Source organism: Protopterus annectens, chromosome 6.part1 (assembly GCF_019279795.1).
Source record: "Protopterus annectens isolate FY-2018-M chromosome 6.part1, PAN1.0, whole genome shotgun sequence".
NCBI lineage: Eukaryota > Metazoa > Chordata > Ceratodontiformes > Protopteridae > Protopterus > Protopterus annectens.
Window position 1 is genome coordinate 453,788,178 of NC_056738.1, and position 27,082 is coordinate 453,815,259.

General features: G+C 43.9%; 1 protein-coding gene across 2 annotated transcripts in view; it reads right to left on the reverse strand.

Moving 5' to 3' along the window:
- BZW1 (basic leucine zipper and W2 domains 1) overlaps positions 1–27,082 on the reverse strand; it is a 948,791-nt gene that overhangs the window by 826,947 nt on the left and 94,762 nt on the right. For both annotated transcript variants that reach the window (XM_044075876.1, XM_044075877.1), the window contains 2 exons: positions 19,002–19,096; positions 18,838–18,903 (listed from right to left, as the gene is read on the reverse strand). In XM_044075876.1, the coding sequence (XP_043931811.1) occupies positions 18,838–18,903; positions 19,002–19,096 (161 nt within the window). The remainder of the gene's footprint in view (positions 1–18,837; positions 18,904–19,001; positions 19,097–27,082) is intronic.

Genomic DNA, 27,082 nt, shown 5'->3' on the forward strand with positions numbered 1-27,082 from the left:
ACATCCACATTCCAAGCTTGTGGGGAGTCCTTGTGCAGAATTAGTCCAACTGGTAGTTCTGGGGGGCAAACAGGTCCATCTCTGGGCTCCCCCATTTGTTTAACATGCTGTCTTTGGTTCCAGTTTCCACTTGTGTGGGTCCATGAGATTTCTGCTTAGTCTGACAGTGTATTTAGTTTTCCTGACAGATACTGAGCCTGTAGGTGCACCTGGTAGCTCAAGGCTGTGTTCCACAGAGCCATGGCTAGTCTGCAGAGGGTATGAGTGGGTTCCCCCCTGCTTGTTTACGTACCACTAACAGTGGTGTCAGTCTACCATTAATTGTCCTCAAAGAATGTGGTCCTTGAAAGCTGTCAGAGCATTCTGTACAGCTAACATTTCTTTTTGATTGATATGCAGGTGCATGAATTCGGTTCCATTTGTCCTGAATACACCTCCCTGCCAAGTGAGCCTCCCATGCATAGTCTGACATGTCTGTTAGGGATTGGGCAGCAGGGGGTAGAGTGAATGGCAGTCTTGTTTTGGTGACAGGCCTCTGCCCACCAAAGGAACTAACTGTAGGCAAGGTATGATAGGAATCATTGCTTCTAGATCCTGAGAATGCTGACACCATAGGCTTTTTAGATACCATTGTAGTTTCCTCATATGCAGTCTTGCATATGGAATTAGGAGAATGCAGGGGGCCATGAACCACAAGGCTTGCAGTATGTCTTGCAGATAGCAGGGTTTTTGGGGCCATTTGTTTGAAGTAAGTTACCAAATGAATTTGCATGATGTCAGGTTGTCAGGGGTATAAAACCTGCAGCAGACGCCATTACATCAGTTTTTCTTGCCACAGATGTCAGGTGCCCCCCAAATGGGGAGCAAATAAAATTAAAACACAAAAATATACCTCCAACCAAAAGCAAATACACCAAAAAGGCTTTTAAGCATAGTAAAAGAAACTAAGTTATAGTAAGAGAAAACGGGGCTGGAGGGAGAGTAACCAGGACTGCAACCGTGAATACACCAACAGCTACATTTATGGTAAGTGCACACAACTGTAGTACGTTTAGTGTTTCATGGTTGCAGTCAGAGTTGGGTAGATTCCCAAAGCTATGGTTGGGAGGATGGATTTATACAGCATTAGGACCAGCTATAAGGCCCTGCAAGACTTAGTGGCAAAGCCAGCTCTGGATTTATAGAAAACTGGTAAATGATAATGCTTGGTGAAAGTATGCACTGAACTCCAGGTAGCAGCTTCTAGAATATTCCTGGTAGAAATACCTCTGAGAAAGGCTGCAGAAGCAGATGTAGCCCTGGTGGAAAGAGATCTGATACCCTGGGGGATAGGTTTTCCATGGTGCTTATAGCAGAAATGAATGCAATGGTTTATCCATTTAGAAATAGTTTTGAAATAGCCTTCCCCTGTGCCCCAGCAGCAATTGCCACTAGCAATTCAGATTTTCTTATAAATTTAGCTCTGTCCAAGTAGAATCTAAGTTGTCTGTGCACATCTAAGGAATGCAGTACCTATTCCCCTTTATTCTGTGGATTGAGAAAGAAGGTTTACAAATGAATGGACTGGTTAAGAGCCACACTGGAAACCTTGGACATGAAGGATGGATTTATCCTTGGGAGATGCCCTGTCTGCATGAAAGATGATGAAAGGCTCCACTTTCATAAGGGCCTATAATTCAAATATCCTTCTAGCTGAAGTGATTGCTAAGAGGAAGGCTGTTTTCCAAGAAAGAAATTTTAAGTCTGCAGTAGCAGCTGGCTTGAAAGGAGGTAAAGTGAGCTTTTCCAAAACAAAGTTAAGGTCCCAGGCAGGGGTAGGTGCTCTCCTGGGTGGTCTCAAGTTCTTTGATCCTCTGAGATACTGTTTGAGTATGGGATGAGAAAAGAGGGGTGGTTCTGTGTTAGTGAGCTGAAATAGATGACGTATGGATTTTAATACAGGAAAAAGACAGGCCCTTGTGAAGCATCTCTGTTGAGTATTGCAAAATCTGAGGAAAATTGGGCACTGCTGTGCTCATCCCTAAAGATTTGCTCCAGGCACAGAATCTTTTCCATTTGTCGGCATAAGATTTTCTAGTACTAGGTCTTCTCGCCTCCAAGATGACATCCATCACAGGTTTGCTGAGGGATGCTAAGGATGAATTTAAGTGATTAGCCAAGCTGCAAGGTTCGATGTTGGGAGCTGAGGGTGCACAATTTGGTTCTCCTGCTGAGACCGTAAGGAAGGTGCCTGAGGCAGGTGCCATGGAGATATTTGAGACTGCACAGGAGTGGGTACCAGTGTTGGCATGGCAAGTCTGGAGCAATCAAAATCATTTTTGGTTTGTCCTGTGACTTAGCAGAACTTTTGGAGAGCAGAGGGAGAAAGGCGTAGACTGATTTGGTGCTCTGTCCTTCAGCTTGGAAAAACCTCTTTCCAGGCTTTTTTTGTGCAGAGTCCTTGTGCAAAATTTGTCCAACTGGTAGTTCTGGGGGGAAGCAAATAGATCCATGTCTGGGCTCCCCCATTTGCTTGTCAACATGTTGAAAATCCGTGGTTCCAGTTTCCACTCGTGTGGGTTCATGAGATTTCTGCTTAGTCCATCTGCCACTGTATTCAGTTTTCCTGGCAGGAAATGAGCTTGTAGTTGCACTTGGTAGCTCAAGGCCGTGTTCCACAATGCCATGGATAGTCTGCAGAGGGGGTAGGAATGTGTGCCCCCTGCTTATGTACCACATAGGTGGTGTTGTCCGTCTTTACCATTAGTTGTCCTTGATGAATGTAGCCCTTGAAGGCTGTCAGAGCATTCTGTACAGCTAACATTTTTTTGGGTTCCATTTGCCCTGAATGCACTTCCCTGCCAGGTGAGCCCCCCATGCATAGTCTGAGGAGTCTGTAGTTAGGGTTTGGGCGGCAGGGGTTAATGTGAATGGCAGTTGCTTGTTTTGGTGGCAGGACTCTGCTCACCATAAGAACTCTAGGCGTAGGCAAGGTATGATGGGAATCATTGTTTCCAGGCTGTGACAATGCTGACTCCATAGACTCAAGTACCACTGAAGTTTCCTCATATGCAGTCTTGCATATGGAATTTTAAGAATGCAGGAGGCCATGAACCCCAAAGCTTGCAGTATTTGTCTTGCAGATAGCAGGGTTTTTGTGGCCATTTGTTTGGCATTAGTTACCAAATGAATTTGCTTTTCTGGCGTGAGGAAAGCCATCTGGGCAGTTGTATTCAAGCTTGCACCCAGGAATGTAATCTGTTGAGAGGGTACCAGTTGTGATTTCCTTTCGTTTATGGTGAAACCTAGACAAGTTAGAACCCTTTTTACAAATGCCAGATTTATATGTATGGCTTGGTTTTCTGCCAGAATTAGACAATCGTCCCGGAATGGATATATCTGAATATTTCTTTGCCTGCAAAATGCAATTACTGGAGCCAGATACTTTGTGAATACCCTGGGCGCAGTAGACAAGTCAAAGGGCAGTGCAGAGAACTGATAATGCAAGTAGCCTGCTTTGAAGCATAGGCTTCTGCAAGATTCCCTGATTGGGATATGCAGGTAAGCTTCTTTTAAATCTAGAGTTGCCAAGAAATAATTCTAGTCAGCATCTATAATTATGGAATGTCCAGAAAGGTGTTAGACAGGTCCAGAATTGGAAGCCATGATTTGTCTTTTCTGGGTACCAGGAAAAGCCTGGAATAGAAACCTTGTCCCTTTTCCTCTTCTGGTACTGGTTGAATAGCCCCCCATGTTTAAGAGGGAAAGTACTTGTTTGTGCCTCCGCCCACTGATTTGGGGGTAGGTTTGGCCACCCGTTTTGGTGTTGGCAGTGTGTGGAAATTAAATCTGTATCCCTAGGACACTATTTAAAAAAAACATTTGTCCTGGGTTATGAGTTCCCAGTTTTTTTGCATGAAGAGCAATCTTTCCCCCCAAAGGGGCAGCTAAAAGGTAAGTGCTTGGTAATTTTTAAGAGACTGTTGAACATGGGGGTGTCGTTATTTCCAGATATGGAAGTGGAAGCCCCCCATTGCTTAGCTGAGTCTCCCTTGGGACTGAAACCTGGTGCTTTTGGTGCGTCTGGGTTTGGCTCGAGTGGATCTGAAAGGAGCTGGAAAGGACCAATTCTTAGTAGGCCAGTGCCTACTAAATCTTGGAGGTTGCACTTGTAAATCTTTTATAGTTTACACAGTTTTAAACTTCCACCTTTAGAACTTCAGCCTTATTGCCAAACAGGCAGTCCCGATTTAAAGGAGCATCCAACAATTTTGCTTTAACATGATCAGGCAGAGATTGCTCCTTAAACCAAGCATACCTTCCAAGCACAGACCCAGTAACAGCAGCCCTGCAAGAGGCCTCTAAAGAATCAAAACCACACTGCAAATGATGTTTTCCAACTTGTTCAGCAGAATGCAATAAATCCTGTAAATCTTTATTTTTCAGTGTCAATTTTCTGTTTAAGTAGTCTCATATGTTATTTCAGCATATGAAATTGGCAGATTAAAGCAGATTGCCAAGGTTGCAGAAGTAAAAACCTTTTTACCTCATCTATCCAGCACCCTGGAGTCTGAGAAGGGGAAGGATTTTTAGCAGTAGAAGCCTTAATGCCCTTGGGCCCCTGAGAAATGGTTTCTGTATCCGCAACAGGACTTTTGAAAAGGAACTTGTGGGACTCTGGAACCCTGTAGTATTTGTCCGGTTTAATAGGAGCCGGAGGCAGGGAATCAGAGGCCATACTGAATTCCAAAAACACAATGTCTAGTATAGGAGTTATAGCCAAAGGCCTATGCTGATGTAGAAGGAAGTCCCAAAGCCTCTTTAGAATCAGAAAATTCCTGACTTTAGCAGTGATAATTGGTGTTGTACCTCTTTTTATGGACTATTACTATGTATAACATTTTTTGTCTGAACTTTTCTCCTCTGGCCTCTACAGAACATGTATATATCCAGTTAGACTAGCCCGGTCAAAATAAGTAAAAAAAAATACAAATACAAATGGTCCCTTAAGGTATGCAAAGTTTCCCCAAAAGAAAAGTCCTCGGGGGGGGGGGGGGGGGTGCAGAGGGAATGGAATCCTCTGCATCAGAATCCTCATAAGTAGGAATGGACAAATCCAGGTCATTGGAAGAATTAGAAGAAACAGAGTCCTAGGCCTCTTAGAAAAGGGGGGGGGGGGTTGACTACCCCTGATTAGAGCAATAAGATCTTCAGCCATTTTGATTTTTTTTTTTAGGCATAGGGGCCTGGGCGTCTGCTTTTTAGACAGATCGAGATTTAGGCCTTAGAAAAGAAGGTGGAGTCTGTTTAATATGCAAGTCTGTAGGCCTGAATACACCCTCGAAGCTGGTGCCTGCACAGTGGCTCGACCCACCCAAGGTACAGACATCCGCGGGTTCCATAAGTGAAGCAACACGCGGCATACTGGACTCCAAATGGGTCTCTGTAGAGGCCTGCGAGTCAGAAGTAGCAGCTATCAGGTGCTGCAAAAGCACCTCAGAGTACTGGAGAACTGGTGACTGGCTTACAAGCGTTGTCAGCAGTTTTGGACCTAGACTGCCTGTGTGTTTGAGTTTTCAGAATTCCGGTAGTCTGATGGCCAACAGAAATAATTTCTGGATAAACAGAACAGAAATATTTAGAGGCAAAAATGTACAGAGAGATAGTGCGCTGATTAAATAAAGCACAAAACCGACAGCAAGGTACGTCGTGGTCAGGGCCTAGGCAAGGAATACAGTAAAAATGAAAATCTTTGAGGTATTTGCTTTCTACAAGTAATGTAATTAACTTTTCCCCTGACATCAGTAAGTAGCAAGAAAGTTTCCCCAACGGGGTACTTAACTTTAAGTTGAAGACTTGGGTTCAGAAACTTGAAAAACGAAATTTCAGGAGTCTGCTGACTGGCACTTGCAAACTGCTTCGGGCACTGCACAGCAAGAAAGACTGATATAATAGTGTTGGCTGCATGTTTTATACCAGACAAACTGACGTCATGGAAGGGACAGCAACCGACAGGACCCAAGACTTTGTTAATCAGGCCAACTGAAGGCAACCTGCCAGATTACCCAAATGAAATGACTGGAACAGTGAAACACGAAGATCAGCAGCCCTGCAAAATGCCTCTAGTGAATCAAAACCACATTGCAAAGTAGGTTTTCCAACTTGTTCAGCAGAATGCATTAAATCCTAAGGGTAAGGAGTCAGGGGCCAAGCTACACTCTGAAAAGGCATTAATGTCCAGTACAGGGGGGATAGCTAATGTCCTGCATTGGGGCAGGAGTAAGAAATCCCCAAGCCTCTTTAGAATCAGAGTAATCTGGCTTTCCCAGCAAAAATGCTTCCTAAGAGCGTGCAAGGTTTCACCAAAAGAGAAATTTCTCTTGAGAGGAAGCAGAGGGAATACAGTCCTCTGCATCAGAATTATCACAGGTAGACAAAGGTAAATCCTGGTCAGAGGAAAAATTTCAGAATCCTGATCGGAATAATCTTAAGGAAATTCAGTCCTAGGTCTGAGGGAGAAGGTTGGCTTCCCCTGATTAAAGGCTTCAGCCATTATCATTTGTTTTTTTAGACAGAGGCCTGACCATGTGGTCTGGGCGTCTGTTTTCTAGGCATGGATAGAGTTTTAGGCCTTGAAAAAGATGGCGTTGGTTTAATATTCAAGTCAGTAGGGCCTGAATACACACTCAGAAGCCTGTGACTGCACAGCAGCTCCAGACCCATCCAAAGTAAAAACATCCGCAGGTTCCACAGTTGAAGCATCTCGTGGCATACCGGACTCCGAATGGGTCTAAGGAGGCCTGCGAATCTGAAGTAGCGGGTAACAGGGGCTGCAAAACCACCTCACTGAGTACCAGCGAACTGGCGACTAGCTTAGAAGCGTCGCCAGCAGCTTTGGACCTAGGCAGCCTATCTTTATCTTTGCGTTTTTCAGAATGTCTGTAGTCGGGGGGGGGGCTTACCGAGGCCATACCTGGGATAATTAAACAGAGTACCAAAATATTTAGAAGTGTAAATATACAGACAATGAAAAGTTTAAATAAGGCACAAAAAACAGACAGCAAGGTACATAGTGGTTAGGGCCTAGGCAAGGAATACAGTATGAATGAATCTTTGAGGTATTTGCTTTCCACAAGAAATACAATTATTGACTTTTACTGACATCGGTTTAGAGCAAGAAAAGTTCCCCAACGGGGTATAGCTTTAAACTTCGGTACGAAAATTTCAGGAGTCAGCCGACCGGCACTTGCAAACTGCTTCTGCTTCAGGCACCGCACAGCAAGAAAGACTGATGTAATGGCGTCAGCTGCATGCTTTATACCCCTGACTACCCGACGTCATGGAAGATGACCGCAACCGATGCAGGACCCAAGACTTCGATAATCAGGCCGAAAGAGGGCTACTGCAAGCAGATAACCCTAAATGACTGCAACAGTGAAACACTAAGAACATCAAGGAAGACAGTTTTTAGGGGCTAAAGACTATTTTGTATGCCTGAGTGACCACAAAATGTCCCACAAGCATCTTTAAACACATTCTCATTATTGCAACAGGTTCTGCACTTACAATTGGCTGTCAGTTTATGAACACAATACATCTCCCCTTGAACCAGTTTAGAGAAGTATATCCTTAGAATTTAAATTGACAGTTCCCATCGTCAAAGCTTCAAACAGCAAATCAGTGCACAGTGGGAATTTCTTACATCACACTTCATCTACAAATACTTAAAATACATATCACAAGATATAAACTGAAGAAAAAGCCAACAGCTTGCCAGAAGCTAAATTTATGAAAGCTATGCAGCACACCTCCAAGCAAGCAATAGTCCACATTTTGGTGTCCAACAGAATATAGATAAAATGAAATTCTGCTTAGGCAGTAAGATTCTAAGATTCTGATCTAAACAGATACCAACAGTCACAGCAGAGGCAAAGGCAGAGTAAAACCTATTAAAGAAAAAAAAAAGTACACTTTTGTACCTACCATAAATGTAGATGTTAGAGTGTATACCCTGCTGCAGTCATCACACTTGGGTTATCCTGCAGTCAGGCGGTCCCGCAGTCGGCCCGAATTCCAAAGTCGTGGTCCGGCGTCTGTTGCTGTCGCTTCTTCCCTGACGTCAGAGCGCCAGGGGTATATCAGAGGCATCAGACGCCATTTTCTTAAGTTTTCTCTTAGGCAGAAGCAAATACACCACAGAGGTAGTATAGGATAGAGTGGTAGAGAAGTTCAGAGGGGATGGAGGGAGGGTAACCTGGACTGCAGCAGGGTATACACACCATCTACATTTATGGTAGGTACAAAACTGTACTATGTTCATTGTGTTACCCTGCTGCAGTCATCACACTTGGGTAGAATCCCAAAGCTAAGGATGGGAAGTGGAGTCAAACAGGGTTAGACTGGGCTAGAAGGCCCTGGAAAACTGCAGTGGCGAAGCCAGCTCCAGTCTTAGAGTAAAGTGGTAAGTGGTAATGTTTGGTGAAGGTGTGTACTGAACTCCAAGTTGCAGCTTCCAGAATATCCTTGGTTGGCACCCCCCTGAGGAAGGCTGTAGACGTAGCTGCTGACCTGGTAGAGTGGGGCCTTATGCTAGCAGGAACTGGTTTTCCATGGTGGGTGTAGCAAAAACGTATGCAATGTCCTATCCATTTGGAAATTGTCTGTTTTGAGATGGCCTTTCCTTGTGATGCTGTAGCATAGGTTACAAAAAGCTGGTCAGATTTTCTGAAAACCTTAGTTTTATCCAAGTAGTAACGTAGCTGCCTGTGAATGTCCAAGGAATGCTAGAGTCTTTCTCCTTTGTTCTGTGGGTTTGGAAAGAAGGTGGGTAAATGGATGGTTTGATTTAGAGCCAAACTGGATACCACCTTAGGCATAAAGGAGGGGTTAAAGCTCTGAAACTCTTCTAGCTGAAGTAATTGCTAGCAGCAGGGCAGGGCAGTCTTCCATGATATAAACTAAGTCAGCTGAGAAAGCTGTCTCAAAAGGAGGTAGCTTGAGTTTTTCCAGAACAAAGTTGGTCCCAAGTAGGTGTTGGTGCTCTCCTGGGAGGCCTAATGTTTTGGCCCCTCTGAGAAACTGCCTTAGGAGTGGATGTGAAAATAAGGGAGGATCAGTGTTGTAGTGAGCAGAAATAGCTGAGGCGTGGATCTTAATAGATGAAAAAGAAAGCCCTTTGTGCAACATCTCAGTTAAATATTGCAGAATCTGAGGTATATCAGGCTGAAGGGTACTTTGGCCTTTAGCTTGGTTCCAGGCGCAAAACCTTTTCCATTTGTCTGAGTAGGATTTCCTGGTGCTGGGCCTCCAGAATAACATCCATAACAGCTTGAGAGAGGAGCTGGCTGGTTGCTTAGGTGATTTGCCATGCAGCCAAGTTTAAGGTTTTCAGTTGGCTGTGTAGAATCTGATTGTCTTGCTGTGTGAGCAGGTGGGTAATTTGTGGTAGAATCCATGGTGGGCACTGGGCCATATTCCTTAATAGTGGGTACCAGTGCTGGCGTGGCCAGTCTGGGGCAAGGAGTATCATTCGGGGTCTCTCCATCCTGACTTTCAGTAGCACCTTTGTGAGAATGGGTAATGGAGGAAAGGCATATACTGTTAGCATTTTCCAACTGAATGAGAGTGCGTCCACTTTCCAAGCTTGGTGAAAAGTCGTTGTGCAAAATTTTGTTAGCTGATAGACCCGTTTGCCAGCCCTCAGAACTATGTCTGGGAGCCCCCACTTTTGAGCTATCATTGCAAATACTTGTGGATCCAGATTCCACTCTTGGGGATCCATGATGTTTCTGCTTAGGTCTGCCAATGTGTTCTTTTTTCCTGGCAGGAATTGAGCTTGTAACTGAACTTGGTAAGCCAGTGCTGTGTTCCACAAGGTCATTGCTTGCCTGCATAGAGGGAAGGAGTGTGTACCCCCTTGTTTGTTTATGTACCATATTACTGTGGTGTTGTCTGTCCTTATGATAAGCTGTCCTGGATGTAAGAGGTCCTTGAAGGCTGTCAGAGCATTTTGTACAGCTAGCATTTCTTTTTGATTGATGTGCAGATTCCTTTGATCTGCAGTCAATATGCCTTGAACGCACTGTCCTGCCATGTGCCCCCCAGGAATAGTCAGATGCATCTGTTGTCAGTTTGCCTGGCTGGGGGTAGGATGAAAGGCTGACCCTTGTTGAGGTGACATGCCTGTGACCACCATAGAAACACCTGTTGAAGGCAGGGAATGAGAGGTATCATTGTTTACAAGCTGTGGCGAGTCCATACGCTTTTTAGGTACCATTGTAATTTCCTCATGCAGTTTTGCAAATGGTATTAAGCCCAAGGCCTGCAGAATTTTTCTTGCAGGGAGTTGGGTCTTTGTTGCCATTGTTCTGAAGTATTGAGTTAATTGTAGTTTGTCTGGTGTCAGATAAGCCATCTGGGCCGTTTTATTCAAGCTGGCACCCAGGAATGTCATTTTGATTTCTTTTCATTTACTGTGTACCCTAGGCAACTTAGATGTTTTACAAAAGCCAGGTGTTGTAAGAGAATGTCCTTGCTTTCTGCTTGGATGAGACAGTCGTCCAGGTATGGGTATATCTGAAATCCTCTGTCTGCAGTATGCAATTACTGGTGCCAGGCATTTTGTGAAGACCCTGGGCGCAGTAGATAAGCCAAAGAGCAGTGCAGAGAATTGGTAATGGGTTGAACCTGCAATGAAATGGAGGTAACTTCTGCAATTTTGTATGATAAACAGGTATGCCTCCTTGAGTTCCAACATTACTAGCCAAGCTTTCTTGCCAAACATGGGAAGAAGCTGCTGTAGTGTTAGCATCTTGAATTTGGGTACTTGCAAGAAGGTGTTGAAAGGTCCAAAATGGGTCTCCAAGCATTGTCCTTTCTGGGGACTAGAAAGAGCCTTGAGTAAAATCTTTGGCCTTGCTCCTGTGTAGGTACCAGTTGAATGGCTCATGTCCATGAGAGCTGTAATTTGTTTTTGTGCCTCTGCCCATTGATTGTGGCAGGTTTGGCATTCCTTTTATCCTTGGCAAGGTGTGGAAATGGAATCTGTATCAGTGTGAAATAATGTCTAGGACCCATTTATCCTTTGTGACTATGCTCCAGTTGTCTGCAAAAAGTGCTAATTTTCCTCCCAAGGGAGCTGCCAAGAGAGTTTTGCTTGGCAGCTTGAGGTTGAAGTCATTGTGTTTGCCTTCTAGTAGTTTGGGACAGTACAGTTTTGTACCTACCATAAATGTAGATGTTCGAAGATCCACATTGCTGCAGTCCTTACACTTGGGTAGTCCGCTGTCCTCGGTCGGCCCGAATATCAAAGTATAAGGCTGACGTCGGTCAAGGCGCATTTGACTGACATCAGGACGTCAGGGTACAAATGCGCATGACCGACGTCATATCCTCAGTCTTTTCTTGCCCCAGATGTCAGAAGACCCTAAAAATAAAGGTCAAAACCAAAAGACAGCAAACACCCAACCAACCACCCTTGCACTAACTATGTACAAAATATACAATATACAATGTACAACCCAACCCACACAACCACCTCTAACTACAGAGGGGAAGGAGGGAGGGTAAATTGGACTGCAGCAATGTGGATCTTCGAACATCTACATTTATGGTAGGTACAAAACTGTACTATGTTCTTCATCTCACATTGCTGCAGTCCTTACACTTGGGTAGAATCCCAAAGCAGAGGTAAGGGAGGATGGCTAACTACAAGGAAGCAGGAGCTGCCAACATGCCCTGCAAAAACAGCAGTGGCAAAACCAGCCCTGGACTTAGAGTAAAGTGGCAGGTGATAATGCCTAGAGAAAGTATGCACTGAACTCCAAGTAGCTGCCTCCAAAATATCCTTGGTTGCCACTCCCCTCAAAAAAGCTGTTGAAGTGGCAGTAGCCCTAGTGGAATGAGGCCTAATCCCAGCTGGAACCTCCTTGCCATGATGGGAACAACAGAAAGCAATGCAAAACCCAATCCACTTAGAAATAGTTTTAGACACAGGCTTGCCCTGAGAACGCAAAGCAAAAGAAACAAACTGCTGAGACTGCCTGAACCCTTTAGTTCTGTCCAAATAATAACGCAACTGCCTGTGTACATCTAAAGTGTGCAAAATCTTTTCCCCTTTATTTTGGGGATTTGCATAAAAAGTAGGCAAATGAATAGTTTGGTTTAAAGCCACACTAGAAACCACCTTAGGCATAAAGGAAGGATTAGTACGTAATGATACCCTATCCTTATGGAAAATCAAGAAAGGCTCAACTGCCATAAGGGCCTGCAATTCAGAAACCCTTCTTGCAGAGGTAATTGCCAACAAAAAAGCAGTCTTCCATGATAAATATTTCAACTCAGAAGTAGCTGCAGGCTCAAAAGGTTGTAGAGTGAGTTTCTCCAACACAAAATTGAGATCCCAAGCAGGAGTAGGAGCTCTTCGTGGGGTCTTATATTCTTTGCCCCTCTAAGAAATTGCTTGAATAAAGGATGAGAAAACAATGGTGGGACACCATCATAGTGAGCCGAAATTGCTGCAGCATGAACCTTAATAGAAGAGAAAGACAAACCCTTGTCCAGTAACTCAGTAAGATATTGAAGAGCCACACTCAAATTAGGCTCAGAAACATCAAAATCTTTTGCTGCACTCCAAAATAAAAATCTCTTCCATTTATCTGCGTACACTTTCCTTGTACTAGGCCTTCTAGCTTCCAAAATCACATTCAAAACTTGTTGTGGAAGTTGAGACCCTCTATGGTTCAAAACAGAATATGCCAGGCTGTCAGGTGCAGAGAGTGAAGTTTGACATTCAGCAAATGGCTGTCCTCCTGTGACAACAGGTGTGGAATTGGAATTGAAGGCAAAGGCCATGGAGGCTTCCGTACCAGACTTCTCAGTAATGGGTACCAGTGCTGTCGAGGCCAATCTGGAGCTATTAAAATCATCCTTGGCTTGTCCTGTCTGACCTTTAGAAGTACCTTTGGGAGGAGAGGCAGAGGAGGAAAGGCATACACATGAAGATTGCTCCAATTGAAAGAAAGAGCATCCACTTTCCAAGCTGTGGGATGAAACCTTTTTGTGCAAAACTTTGGCAGCTGATGGTTTAGTGGAGAAGCGAACAGATCTATGTCTGGAGTTCCCCATGACACTGTCAATTTCTGAAATACTTGAGGATCCAATTTCCACTCGTGGGGATCCATAATTGCCTGCTCAACACATCTGCTAAGGAGTTCTGTGCTCCTGGCAGAAACCTTGCCTGAAGATTGAGCTGTAAACTGAGAGCAGTCTCCCACAAAATCATTGCTTGCCTGCATAGAGGATAAGAATCGTTCCCCTTGCTTGTTGATGTACCACATGACAGTTGTGTTGTCTGTTAGAATCAACACCTGCCCTGGAAGAAGTAATTCCTTGAAAGCTATTAATGCAAACTGGACTGCTAACATCTCCTTCATGTTGATATGTAGATGTCGTAGTCTGGCAGGCCACTTGTTTTGTATCCACTTTCCATGTAGATGAGCTCCCCAAGCTTTGTCTGAGGCATCTGTCGTTAAAATCAGACTCGCCTCTGGCCGGGTCACAGAGTCCCTTGTTTAGGTGACATTCCTGAGCCCACCATAAAAATTCCTTTTGAATGCAAGGTATTATTTGAATGACAGTGTCCAGATCCTGGCAGTGCTGTGTCCATACATTTTTGAGATACCATTGTAGCTTCCTCATATGCAGTTTGGCATTGGGAAGCACCAGAATACAAGATGCCATGAACCCTAATGCTTGAAGGACTGTCCTTGCAGTCAGCACGGACTGATGAGATAGTTGACGGAAGTAAAGGGATAGACTCTTTTGTTTGTCCGTGGTTAGAAAGGCCATCTGGGATGCTGTACTCAGTCTCACACCCAGAAAGCACATGTCCTGAGAGGGTACTAGACTGGACTTTATTTCGTTCACAGAATACCCCAGGCATCTTAGCACTGCTATCACATATTCCAAATGATGAAGAAGCTCTTCCCTTCCTTGGGCCAAAATCAGGCAGTCGTCCAAATAAGGATAGATCTGTATTCCTTTTAACCTGAAGAAAGCTATCACTGGAGCCAGAACTTTCGTGAATACTCTGGGCGCAGTAGATAAGCCAAAGGGCAATGCAGAGAACTGATAGTGAGAAGTCCCAGCTCGAAAACGCAGATACTTCCTGCAACTTAGTCTGATAGGAACATGAAGGTAAGCCTCCTTGAGATCCAAAGTTACCATCCAATGATCTTTGCCCAGCAGAGGTAAAAGCTGCTGTAACGTCAACATTTTGAACTTGGGAATGTCCAGATAAGTGTTGAGGGTAGATAAATCCAAAATTGGTCTCCACGTGTTCCCCTTCTTTGGTACTAGGAACAGGCGAGTAAAATCCTAGGCCCACTTCTGGCATAGGGACCGGCTGTATGGCCCCTATTTGGAGTAACAGAGAAACTTGCTTGTGAGCCTCTATTCTTTGTTGAGGAGGAATGTCTGGCATGCCTTTGAAAGGAGGCAAGGTATGGAAATAAAACCTGTAACCGTGGTGTATGATATCCAATACCCATCTGTCTTGGGTAATTAAACTCCAATTTTCTTTGAAAAGTGCCAACCTTCCTCCCAAAGGTACTGCCAGGCGAGAAGGCTCTGGCTGCTGAAAAGGTAGGTCATTGGGTCTGTTCTGAAAGGACTGACCCCTGCCCTCACCAAGACTGTGCAGGAGAACTCCCTGTTCTAGGCCTGAAAGAGCCCTGAGCTCTGCCCCTACCACGTCTAGATCTACCCCTAGACTGGGAATCATAAGAAGGATACGTCCACCCCTTAGTAGGCCAATTTCTACTAAACTTTGGAGGCTGGACCTGCAAAAAATCTTTAACAGTCTGCATAGACTTAGCCTTGTCTTCCATTTTCTTTAAAACTGCCTCAACAGGAGGACCAAACAACACATCAGATTGTAAAGGAGCATCTAAAATCCTTGTTTTAACATGTTCAGACAAATTTTGATCCCTCAGCCAGGCGTGCCTGCGAAGAACTGACCCAGTGGCAGCCACCCTAGACGAGGCCTGTACAGCATCAAAACCACATTGCAAAGAATGCTTACCCACCTGTTCAGAAACATGCACTAAATCTTGCAACTCTTTACAATCAATACCTACTGCCAGAGCATCAACCTTAGACTTTAATTGTGAAAGGAGATAGTTCTGGTATTTCAACATGTGAAACTGGCAATTCAAAGCCCTCATAGCAAGAGTGGAAGAAGTATAAACTTTCTTTCCCCATCTATCCAAGGCCCTAGCCTCTTTGTCTGCAGGAACCGGATTCTTAACAGAAGCCTTAACACCTTTAGGCCCCTGACTAACAGTTTCTGGGTCAGCCCTAGGACTCTTAAAAAGATACTTATGAGCTTCAGGCACCCTGTAATACCTATCCGGCTTAACAGGAGCAGGAGGCAAAGAATCAGGATTAAGAGAAGCCTCTGCAAAAACATCTTCTACTACATCCAAAACAGGAGGTATAGCCAAAGGCCTATGCTGGGGCAAAAACAAAAATTCCCTAAGCCTTTTCCTGGAATCAGAGAAGTCCTGACCTTCCCACTTAAAATGCTCCCTCATGGAATGAAGAGTTACTGAAAAAGAAAAATCCTCAGGAGGAGAAGCAGAAGGAGTAGAATCATCCAGATCAGAATAAGGAGAGTACTCCTGCAAGTCTTCAGCCGAAGACTCTGAAACATCCGAAGCCTGCTCAAAACCCCCCAGCTCAGGCTCCAACCTAGGTCTCTTATCAGGAGGGGGCATAGAACCCCTAATTAAAGTAATCAAATCTTCTGCCATTTTAAGCATATGCTTCTTGGGCACAGTACCTGAAGAGCTAGGGGTAACACCAACTGAAGCCAAACCTGGCCTGCCCCTGGGAGAAGCCTTTGAAACAGAAGGAGAGGGCCTAGCCACCCTAGGAAGGGAGGGGAGTATAGTAACCTGAGAAGCCCCCTCAGCCTGACTTGCCTCCTGAGAGGCCACATCCTGCAATAATAAGGTCTCACCCTGGGAACACAAAGAAACCTCCGGCGGAGCCACCAGCTCCACCGACACCTCCAAAGAACCGGCGTCCGGTACAGACTGTTCTTCTAGCCTAGGCTTAACTGCCTTGTCCTTGCGCTTCTTCGAAGAAGCGGGCGTCGGAGCATCCAACAGCATTTTATAATTACACCGCTTCCCAAAGACTAACCTTGCACAATCCAACCTTCTCTTTATAGTGCGTTTATTAAATCTAGCACAAGAGCGACAGCCAACAACGTCGTGCTCAGGCCCTAAGCAAGGAATACACAAAGTATGATAATCTCTATGCGGTATCTGTTTCCCACAAGAAATACAATTATTGACTTTTTCTGACATCCGGTAAATCACTGAGGCAAGAAAAAACTAAAATATTCCCCAACGGGGTACTTAGCCAACTTTGAACTCGGTCTGAAACTTCAAACTTGAAAAATCTCAGAACGCCAACCGGCACTTGCAATGCTGCTTCTGCATCGGACCATGCGGCAAAAAAGACTGAGGATATGACGTCGGTCATGCGCATTTGTACCCTGACGTCCTGATGTCAGTCAAATGCGCCTTGACCGACGTCAGCCTTATACTTTGATATTCGGGCCGACCGAGGACAGCGGACTACCCAAGTGTAAGGACTGCAGCAATGTGAGATGAAGAACATCTGTCTTCTCCTCTCTTCTGTGTTGCAGTGCCCCATTGGCGAGGTTTGTAAGGGATTTGTGCTTGTCCTCTGCCCCTTGGGCGTCTGTATTTACCCCTCTGTGGTCTGTCAGAAGCTGTAAAGGACCAATTTTTTGTTGGCCAATTTCTGCTGAAGCGTGGGGGCTGTACCTGTAAGAAATCTTTGACCGTCTGCATAGATTTTGCCTTATCCTCCATTTTCTTTAAAACCTCCTCTGCTTTAACCCCAAATAAGACATCCTGCTGTAAGGGTGCATCCAGTAACTTTACTTTAACATGATCAGGCAGAGATTGTTCCTTTAACCAAGCATGGCTACGTATAACAGACCCAGTAACAGCTGCTCTAGAGGAACCTGCCAAGGCATCAAAACCACACTGTAAAGTATGCTTGCCCACCTGTTCAGCTGCATGCAACAGATCTTGTATTTCCTTGAATTCAGACCATTGAGGGTGCGTGCCCATCTTTTGCTTTGAGACATTAAAAATTGCTGGTATTTAAGCATGTGAAATTGACAATTTAGTGCTCTCATGGCTAGAGTAGCTAAGGTGTAAACCTTCTTCCCCCACCTATCTAGTGCTCTGGAGTCCCTTTCAGAGGGTACAGGATTTTTTGCCATAGAAGCCTTAGCCCCTTTGGGACCCTGGGAGAATGTCTCTGGATCAGCAACAGGGCTTTTGTATAGGAATGTGTGTGAGTCAGGCATTCTATAGTATCTATCTGGTTTGGCTGGAGCAGGAGGCAGAGAATCTGGATTTTGACTAGATTCTAAGAAAACATCCACAATGTCCAGAACTGGGGGGGGGGGGATAGCAAGTGGTCTGTGCTGGGGGAGTAAAAGAAACGGAGCCTTTTCTTTGAGTCTGAGTAGTCCTGACCTTCCCAGTGGAAATGTTCCCTCATGGTATGCAAGGTTTCCCCCAAAGGTATAATCTTCAGGGGGAGAAGATGAGGGAATGGAGTCTTCAGCATCAGAATCTTCATAAGGGGGAAAGGAGTAATCCTGTTCCTCAGAAGAGCCTGAGGAAATAGACACTTGATCAGAGGCGGCATAATCCTCCTCTTGTCTAGGCCTTTTGTCGGGGGGGGGGGGGGGTGTTGGGAACTCCTGATCAAAGAAATCAAATCTTCAGCCATTTTAAGCATCTGTTTCTTAGGCATAGGGCCTTGAACTGGAGACTCAAGTGCAGGCTTTTTTGGTTTTAGAGGAGTCTTTAAGCTTAGCATAAGATTTTATGGTGAGTAGTCGGTCTGAAGACACCTTCAGAAACCGAAGGTGTTTCTACAGCACCGGCTTCTCCTACTGCAATGTCGTCGGTAGGGCCTAAAGAAAATGGCTGTGTTGGCCTAGAACTCTGCTGAGGGATCCGAAGCAGTCTGGGGATCCAATTCAGCGGTAGCCAGATGCTGCGTTGGCACCTCACTGAAAACCGGAGAACCGGCGACTGGCCCAGCCGAGGCCTCAGAGTCTGGCTTGGATCTAGGCTGCCTGTCTATCTTTGCATTTTTTATGCACTCCGGTAGTCGGTTGCTCCGACGGCATAGTGCAATTAAATTTTCTACCGAAGTAGTGTCGTGCAAAATCAAAGCGTCACTTTATAGTTCGCTTATTGAATCTAGCACAAAACCGACAACCAGTGACGTCGTGGTCTGGGCCTAGGCAAGGTATACAAAAAGAATGAAAGTCCTTGAGGTATTTGCTTCCCACAAGAAATGCAATTGTTAACTTTTTCTGACATCGGACTGAGGCAAGAAAAGGTTCCCCAACGGGGTACTTAGCTTTGAAGACTTCGGACTGAAACTCTATTCGAAAATCTCAGGTGTCGGCCGACTGGCACTTGCGAACTGCTTCTGCTACCGCGCGGCAAGAAAGACTGAAGAAAATGGCATCGGATGCCTCTGATATACCCCTGGCGCTCTGACGTCAGGGAAGAAGCGACAGCAACAGACGCCGGACCAAGACTTTGGAATTTGGGCAGACTGCGGGACCGCCTGACTGCAGGATAACCCAAGTGTAATGACTGCAGCAGGGTAACACGATGAACATCTAGGCATTATCAGACATTAAAATGAGTTAATTTTTACACTACATAGCACAGCAAAAATTTCACAAACTGCAAAACAGAACATGTGGCAAAAAGTGCTCATTACCTTTTTGATTTCCTCCTCAAAACCCTTTTCCAGGTATTTGTACCGCCTGATCAACTTGTTAAAAACCTGAAAGAAATTTCAAAAAGTGAAGTCCAAGACATCTTTACCTGTAAGTTGAGAAATATTTTACAAGCTCACACCAAGGGGGTGGAGAGAAAAAATACCTGCGCAAATCCTTGCATGGTTTCTAAGTCTTCTTGTGCTGCAAACACACAGACATCAGTTCGTGTCACGTCATCTGCCAAAGTTCCACCTGGGGCTAGATAAAAATTGTGCAATTTCAAAATTGATACAATGGTGTTAAAGCATTTTAAGATTTCTTTTTAGATGCATTAAAAAATGCTACAGCGAGTTCTGGAGCTCTGACCCAAAAAGTGTTTTGTCAGAAACACCCTTCAGTAGTAGACAATACATTTACTTCATATTACAAAACTGCAATCAATACAGAACTCCTCAAATACCTGAAAGTAAATTACCGTTAAGCTACTAGCCAAAGACACTAACCCTGACAAACCATGCCCCACAAAAGTTCCATTCCTTTAAGGAACTTTACACTGCCAAATTTAAAGCGAAAAACTCACTGCACTTGAAAGTAACTGTTTTTCACTATGTTAGGCTAAATACAAACAGAAATAAGCCATAAATATCTGAGAAACTTAAGCTCCTGTAAGACCAGAGAAAGCAAAACCTAAAGGAAAGTTACCAAATCTGTACTACAAACGCCCAAGCTTACAGTGAGTACAAGTAAATCACTACACAGCAAGATTCACTTACTACACAAATGCTGCAGGCAAACAAACGCTGCAGTTACAGCAGGTTTCTAAAAGTAGTGGCATACATTTAGAAATACAGACGGTTTATCCATTTCCATAGCTTTAGATTAACTGTACCAAAAATTAACTACATTGATACTTTCAAAAATGCAACGTAAAGGGTGAAGGATTTCATGAGCAAGCTGCAAAGGGTATTCTACATGGTTCTCAAACGTGTGGTAGTGCCAGATTCTTAATATACTTTCAGAGCCATGCAACTTCTAATACTGCTGTATGATGGATATGTAAAACTAAATAAAAATGTATGGAAATGAGGTTAACCGCTCAAATAAAGAGAATGCCACTATTAGACAAAAAATATACCTGATCACCTGTGTATCTTAACAGATTAAGCACACCAACAAAAATCTCAGCATTCAAACTGCTGACATACTTGCATTTGCATCAGTTCATGCTCAGAAGTTTGACACAGCTGGTGCTGCTCAGGTTACATGCCTGGCAGTTAATACAGAAGATTAAGGCTCCAGGTTATTAAATCAAAGGTGCACACCTGGAATCCTTCAGCCTTCATTTACCAACTGACTAAGCAAGTCAACCACAGTTCTTCCACATCTCCCCTATAAAATAGCATTTTCAGTGGACGGACTAACAAAAAGTCTATCCGGTACAAAGTACACCAAGACACCATAAGCAGCTTCAGCAACATTTCAGCATTATTTTAAATCTACAGGAATAAGTCTAGCTCCTTGCACACTAAATTATACGCAGTACTTGCCAACTTTGCTCCAGGGACCTTATAGTGACCTGCCAGGAATCGCATTGCTATTTTGCATACATATATACCCCAAGAAAACATGCTATTGCTTATGAACAGCACATACTAAAAGTCTGCAGACTAAACCAGCACTATGAATGGGTTGAAACTGAACCTCCTGCAACATATTAAGTGCCACACATACCCCCACCTGGTCTACTATCAGACATTCGAAAGGAAAAGCTACCGTTTCCCAAATTGAGGATCAAGTTTGATGGGCTAATGCAGCACCCCAATTCTTTACATAATTCTCATGGCATACGCCTGACCCGAATTAAATCCATCAGCTAACTGGCTCTGTGGAAATTGTACTGATAGTGGTGGAATAAATGTTCGTGTGCATGCTGCGACTGCCTAAAAAGTGCCACTCTGCAAGAGGGGTTACCTACCCCACTTAGAACCCTGACTCATGACCCCCACTGTACCCTGAAAAATACATTACAACTCTACACCCCCCCCCCCACACACACACATCACAACACAGCTCTCCTTGATGGCCATTCAGCATCACTAATACTTAACCTACCATCAGTATACCACCCATTTCAGTTATCTGCACAAGTGTACAAAAACACTCACATTTCACCTGACTTAGAAACCGTGACTGCTTACGCTGCTAGCGGCCAAGAGACCACAGAGCATCCCAAGTAGATGGCAGAGTTTCCAACTTTTTCTGGAGGAGGGGGGAATAAAGGGTTGAGACACTACTACTTGCTATGACTATAGTCGTTTGTCAAAATTACATGTGCACCAGCACCACACTTCCAGCAGTGTCCTACAGTAAATACACATCAATGAGCATTCACACACTTTGGCGAGAGATCAGACTCCTACTCCCACATGCACTTCACACAAACTACAAACAGCTCAACTTAAAGCCATTTGTCCAAGCCACCACCAACAAATAAAGGTTACGGAAATCAGTCTCGAAAGATGTAGTCTATTAGGAGCCAAGAGACAATAATTTAACGATGAAATAAAAATGTCAGTCAAAACAGCAATCGGAAAGAACAAAAATATGCTAAGAAAGCTGATGAAATGCCCCCCCCCCCCCCCAAAAAAAAAATGCTTTCACAAAGGTACCATCACTGATAAATTGTCTAACATTTTAAACACACTATGTTCTACAAAGAAAAACTTAAATATTGTAAAAAAGATGTACAGCAATATTGGAGACACTAATGATTCAAAGGTATCACAAAAAAGCTTGGTTGGAATTTACCAAAACATTCATTATGCTTCCAAGGGGAAGTTCTGAAGTGATCAGTTTTGGAAAATTAGTAAAGCCCAAATTGAGACTTATTACATCAAATAAAGATTTTGCTTAATGCATGTCTATTTTTTTTTTTTACTTCCTGCTAGGAAGACATTCTTCACAATGTTTACTGGCATATTACAGTGTAGGCAACTTACTGTACATGTTCTTGCAGATTTTAGTCTGACCAGTGCTATGCTCAAAAAAACAGATCTCTGCCACAGGCTGAGCCCAACAGGCAGCTTGATTTTCAGAACTGAAAATGTTAAAGGCTGGGCCGATACCACCTTGGATGCACTCATACTTTGTATACAGACTGAATCCACCTACACAGCTCTAGTTTTTTTCTTACTCCTCAAAGTAAAGCACAAATTAAGCTACCAGCAAAGAACCGTTCCAAGGATTTAATCTGGCCTGAAGAATCTAGACCCTTTGGACTACCCAACATGTACAGGACATACAGAAAGGTAGAGAAGGAAATAGCAGGTATGCAATCTTGGTGGTTAACTACCCATGCAACAGAAAGGCAGGAAGGAGGGAACCAGTACTGCAACACTAACCACAAATACTGCAGATCACTACAGTAGCCTCAGCAAAGATTACCTCAGTTGGTCCTCCTAGGCAGCGTAGCTAGCTTGCATAAAAGCAGCAGAATACCTTTTAAGACACCAGGGGTAAAATCCTGCTCTTACCCAGGAAATGTCAAGCTAGTAACACTTCAAAAGGTGTGGAGAGAGGACTATTAGCTGCCTCAAACCTCTTGGATACGAACACCTTTAAGGCATGGATACAGCTACTGCTGTATCCCTTGTAGAAAACTGGACTTCAGTGTTTTAAAGTGTCTTGTAACAAAAAAAAATACAATGCGCCAATTATCTGGCAAGTTTTTGTCGCCATCACTCCTTGTTCTCTACAAACCAGATGTACTTCAGGTTTTATGGGTTTTACTCAAGTAGAATTATCTATGGACATAAAGTGTAAATCCTTTCCCCTTTATCTGTGGTGCAATCGGAGTTAGGTTCTACAACCTTTTGCATAAGTGGGACTGCTGACTACAGTAAACTTATCCCCGTAGTACTTTACACAAAGTACACAGCTCTGATACTCATCTAACAGAAGTAACAGCAATAAGGAAAGCTGCCTTCCAAGCAGTAAAAAGTTACAAAATAAGAAGTGCCAGTTCTCACTGGAGGCAAGAGGTGCAGTAAACTTCATGAATTGGTTGTCTGGATACCAGCAGGAGAATCTACTGGCAGAAACAGATTAGGTGCACCACTACAAAGAAAAGCTAATCCTACAGTACAGCTCAGGTATGTAACGTAGAACCATTAGCACATCTGTTCAGCTCCGCATACAAATTTCTGCCTTTTAGCTAGGTGCGACTTCACATTACTTTGCCTTCATGCATCACTAATTATTTTTAGCATAACCAGAGAGGAAATGACTGAATAAATAGCAGTCATATCCACAAAGCCAGCAGCATGGAATGCATCAGGGAACCCCTGCACCAGCTTCAGAAGGTTCACACAGAGGGAGGAGCAGGACTTTACTGTACCATTAGACATTCTAATAGATCACTGCAGCAGTAGATTAAGCAAAATGCTGTGGACCCATATAGCTTGAGGGAGATAAGAACCCTGAAAGGCCAATGAGGGGCAGCAAACCCAGTGGTCTAGAATGCTTAGTGCTGGACAAGCAAACTCTGGATAATTTTATAGGTTGCAAGAAGCTGTGCTATGTTAGTTGATGGGGTAGTTCTAACCAATTTAAACTTTTTAGTGCTATACAGTGGAGAGTTCTGAAAGGGGCATTAGCTGCAAATTTAGTAACTTTTACAGCCTTGTTCGCATTTTGAATTTTCTGATGCCTGAAGGTTAGTAAGGATAGGAACACTAAAGTGTGGTGAGGAGATTAGTGCAAATGTAGCTTCAGTTGCATCTAAAAGATTTTGGCTCTTTAAAGCAACCTTGGTTTTTGATGAATATTTCCTATGCAATACTACATCTGCAAGTCAAATTAAGATAATCCACCATCAACCCTAATAATTTGCTATAAGTGACTTCTCACAAGTAACTTATCAAAATCTTTCCCATCCTTGTCAGAAAGAAGGGTGTTGGAAACAGTAAATTTCTCTTTAGCAGAAGCAGTTTTAGTGAAAGTTTTAGTGAAAGTTACTGATTAATCTCCTATGGGGTTAGAAAAAAAGTTGGAGGTACCCTATACAACCACAAACTTCTTGGGGGCAGGCGAGGACTACTATGCAAACATGACGCAGGTAGAGAACAAAGCAAGCAAAAAAGAGGAACAGCTGCAAATTTAGGCACATCTAACAAACATCTTCTTTGCAATGGGAATTTCATTCTGCTCCCACTGACCAACCTCTCATCTTAAAAGCTCAGAAAAAAATCTTCAAAAGGGATGTCAAAATTATAACTTAGAATCAGAAAGTTCAGACAGAGGAAATTCCAAAGGGACTCCCCCCCACCCCCTTTACCCTACCTGCTCAAAATGGAAATCAGAAAGAGGGAACTCTGACTCGTGCCTGAAGAGTGCTAAGAAAAACATGGAGATTCTTAGCAAGTCTCAGCAATCTTCAGTCCATAGAAAAACATGACACTGCAAGATTCTCAAGTTCACTTTTCCTAGACAATGATAGAATTTAGTATGCACGCTAATCGTAGACTCCAGTACCCCCAACTAAGTGAAGTACAGTTTTGTACCTACCATAAATGTAGATGTTCGAAGATCCACATTGCTGCAGTCCTTACACTTGGGTAGCCCGCTGTCCTCGGTCGGCCCGAATATCGAAGTATAAGGCTGACGTAGGTCAAGGCGCATTTGACTGACATCAGGACGTCAGGGTACAAATGCGCATGACCGACGTCATATCCTCAGTCTTTTCTTGCCCCAGATGTCAGAAGACCCTAAAAATAAAGGTCAAAACCAAAAGACAGCAAACAACCAACCACCCTTGCACTAATTATACACAATATTTACAACCCAACCCACACAACCACCTCTAACTGCAGAGGGGAAGGAGGGAGGGTAAATTGGACTGCAGCAATGTGGATCTTCGAACATCTACATTTATGGTAGGTACAAAACTGTACTATGTTCTTCATCTCACATTGCTGCAGTCCTTACACTTGGGTAGAATCCCAAAGCAGAGGTAAGGGAGAATGGCCAAACTACAAGGAAGCAGGAGCTGCCAAAATGCCCTGCAAAACAGCAGTGGCAAAACCGGCCCTGGATTTAGAGTAAAGTGGCAGGTGATAATGCCTAGAGAAAGTATGCACTGAACTCCAAGTAGCTGCCTCCAAAATATCCCTGGTTGCCACTCCCTCAAAAGGCTGTCAAGTGGCAGTAGCCCTAGTGGAATGAGGCCTAATCCCAGCTGGAATCTCCTTGCCATGATGGGAATAACAGAAAGCAATGCAAAACCCAATCCACTTAGAAATAGTTTGTTTTGACACAGGCTTGCCCTGAGAACTCAAAGCAAAAGAAACAAACAACTGCTGAGACTGCCTGAACCCTTTAGTTCTGTCCAAATAATATCGCAACTGCCTGTGTACATCTAAAGTGTGCAAAATCTTTTCCCCTTTATTTTGGGGATTTGCATAAAAAGTAGGCAAATGAATAGTTTGGTTTAAAGCCACACTAGAAACCACCTTAGGCATAAAGGAAGGATTAGTACGCAAAGATACCCTATCCTTATGGAAAATCAAGAAAGGCTCAACCGCCATAAGGGCCTGTAATTCAGAAACCCTTCTTGCAGAGGTAATGGCCAACAAAAAGGCAGTCTTCCATGATAAATATTTCAACTCAGAAGTAGCTGCAGGCTCAAAAGGTTGTAGAGTAAGTTTCTCCAACACAAAATTGAGATCCCAAGCAGGAGTAGGAGCTCTTCGTGGGGTCTTATATTCTTTGCCCCTCTAAGAAATTGCTTGAACAAAGGATGAGAAAACAATGGAGGGTCACATTCATAGTGAGCTGAAATTGCTGCAGCATGAACCTTAATAGAAGAGAAGGACAAACCTTTGTCCAGTAACTCAGTAAGATATTGAAGAGCCACACTTAAATTAGGCTCAGAAACATCAAAATCCTTCGCTGCACTCCAAAATAAAAATCTCTTCCATTTATCTGCGTACACTTTCCTTGTACTAGGCCTTCTAGCTTCCAAAATCACATTCAAAACTTGTTGTGGAAGTTGAGACCCTCTGATTCAAAACAGAATATGCCAGGCTGTTAGGTGAAGAGAGTGAAGTTTGACATTGAGCAAATGGCTGTCCTGTGACAACAGGTGTGGAATCGAAGGCAAAGGCCATGGAGGCTTCCGTACCAGACTTCTCAGTAATGGGTACCAGTGCTGTCGAGGCCAATCTGGAGCTATTAAAATCATCCTTGGCTTGTCCTGTCTGACCTTTAGAAGTACCTTTGAGAGGAGAGGCAGAGGTGGAAAGGCATACACATGAAGATTGCTCCAATTGAAAGAAAGAGCATCCACTTTCCAAGCTGTGGGATGAAACCTTTTTGTGCAAAACTTTGGCAGCTGATGGTTTAGTGGAGAAGCGAACAGATCTATGTCTGGAGTTCCCCATGACACTCAATTTCTGAAATACATGAGGATCCAATTTCCACTCGTGGGGATCCATAATTCGTCTGCTCAACACATCTGCTAAGGAGTTCTGTGCTCCTGGCAGAAACCTTGCCTGAAGATTGAGCTGTAAACTGAGAGCAGTCTCCCACAAAATCACTGCTTGCCTGCATAGAGGATAAGAATGTGTTCCCCCTTGCTTGTTGATGTACCACATGACAGTTGTGTTGTCTGTTAGAATCAACACCTGCCCTGGAAGAAGTAAATCCTTGAAAGCTATTAATGCAAACTGGACTGCTAACATCTCCTTCAGGTTGATATGTAGATGTAGTCTGGCAGGCCACTTGTCTTGTATCCACTTTCCATTTAGATGAGCTCCCCAAGCTTTGTCTGAGGCATCTGTCGTTAAAATCTGACTCGCCTCTGGCGGGTCACAGAGAGTCCCTTGTTTAGGTGACATTCCTGAGCCCACCACAAAAATTCCTTTTGAATGCAAGGTATTATTTGAATGACAGTGTCCAGATCCTGGCAGTGCTGTGTCCATACATTTTGAGATACCATTGTAGCTTCCTCATATGCAGTTTGGCATTGGGAAGCACCAGAATACAAGATGCCATGAACCCTAAGGCTTGAAGGACTGTCCTTGCAGTCAGCCCGGACTGATGAGATAGTTGATGGAAGTAAAGGGAAAGACTCTTGTTTGTCCGGGGTTAAAAAGGCCATCTGGGATGCTGTATTCAGTCTTACACCCAGAAAGCACATGTCCTGAGAGGGTACTAGACTGGACTTTATTTCGTTCACAGAATACC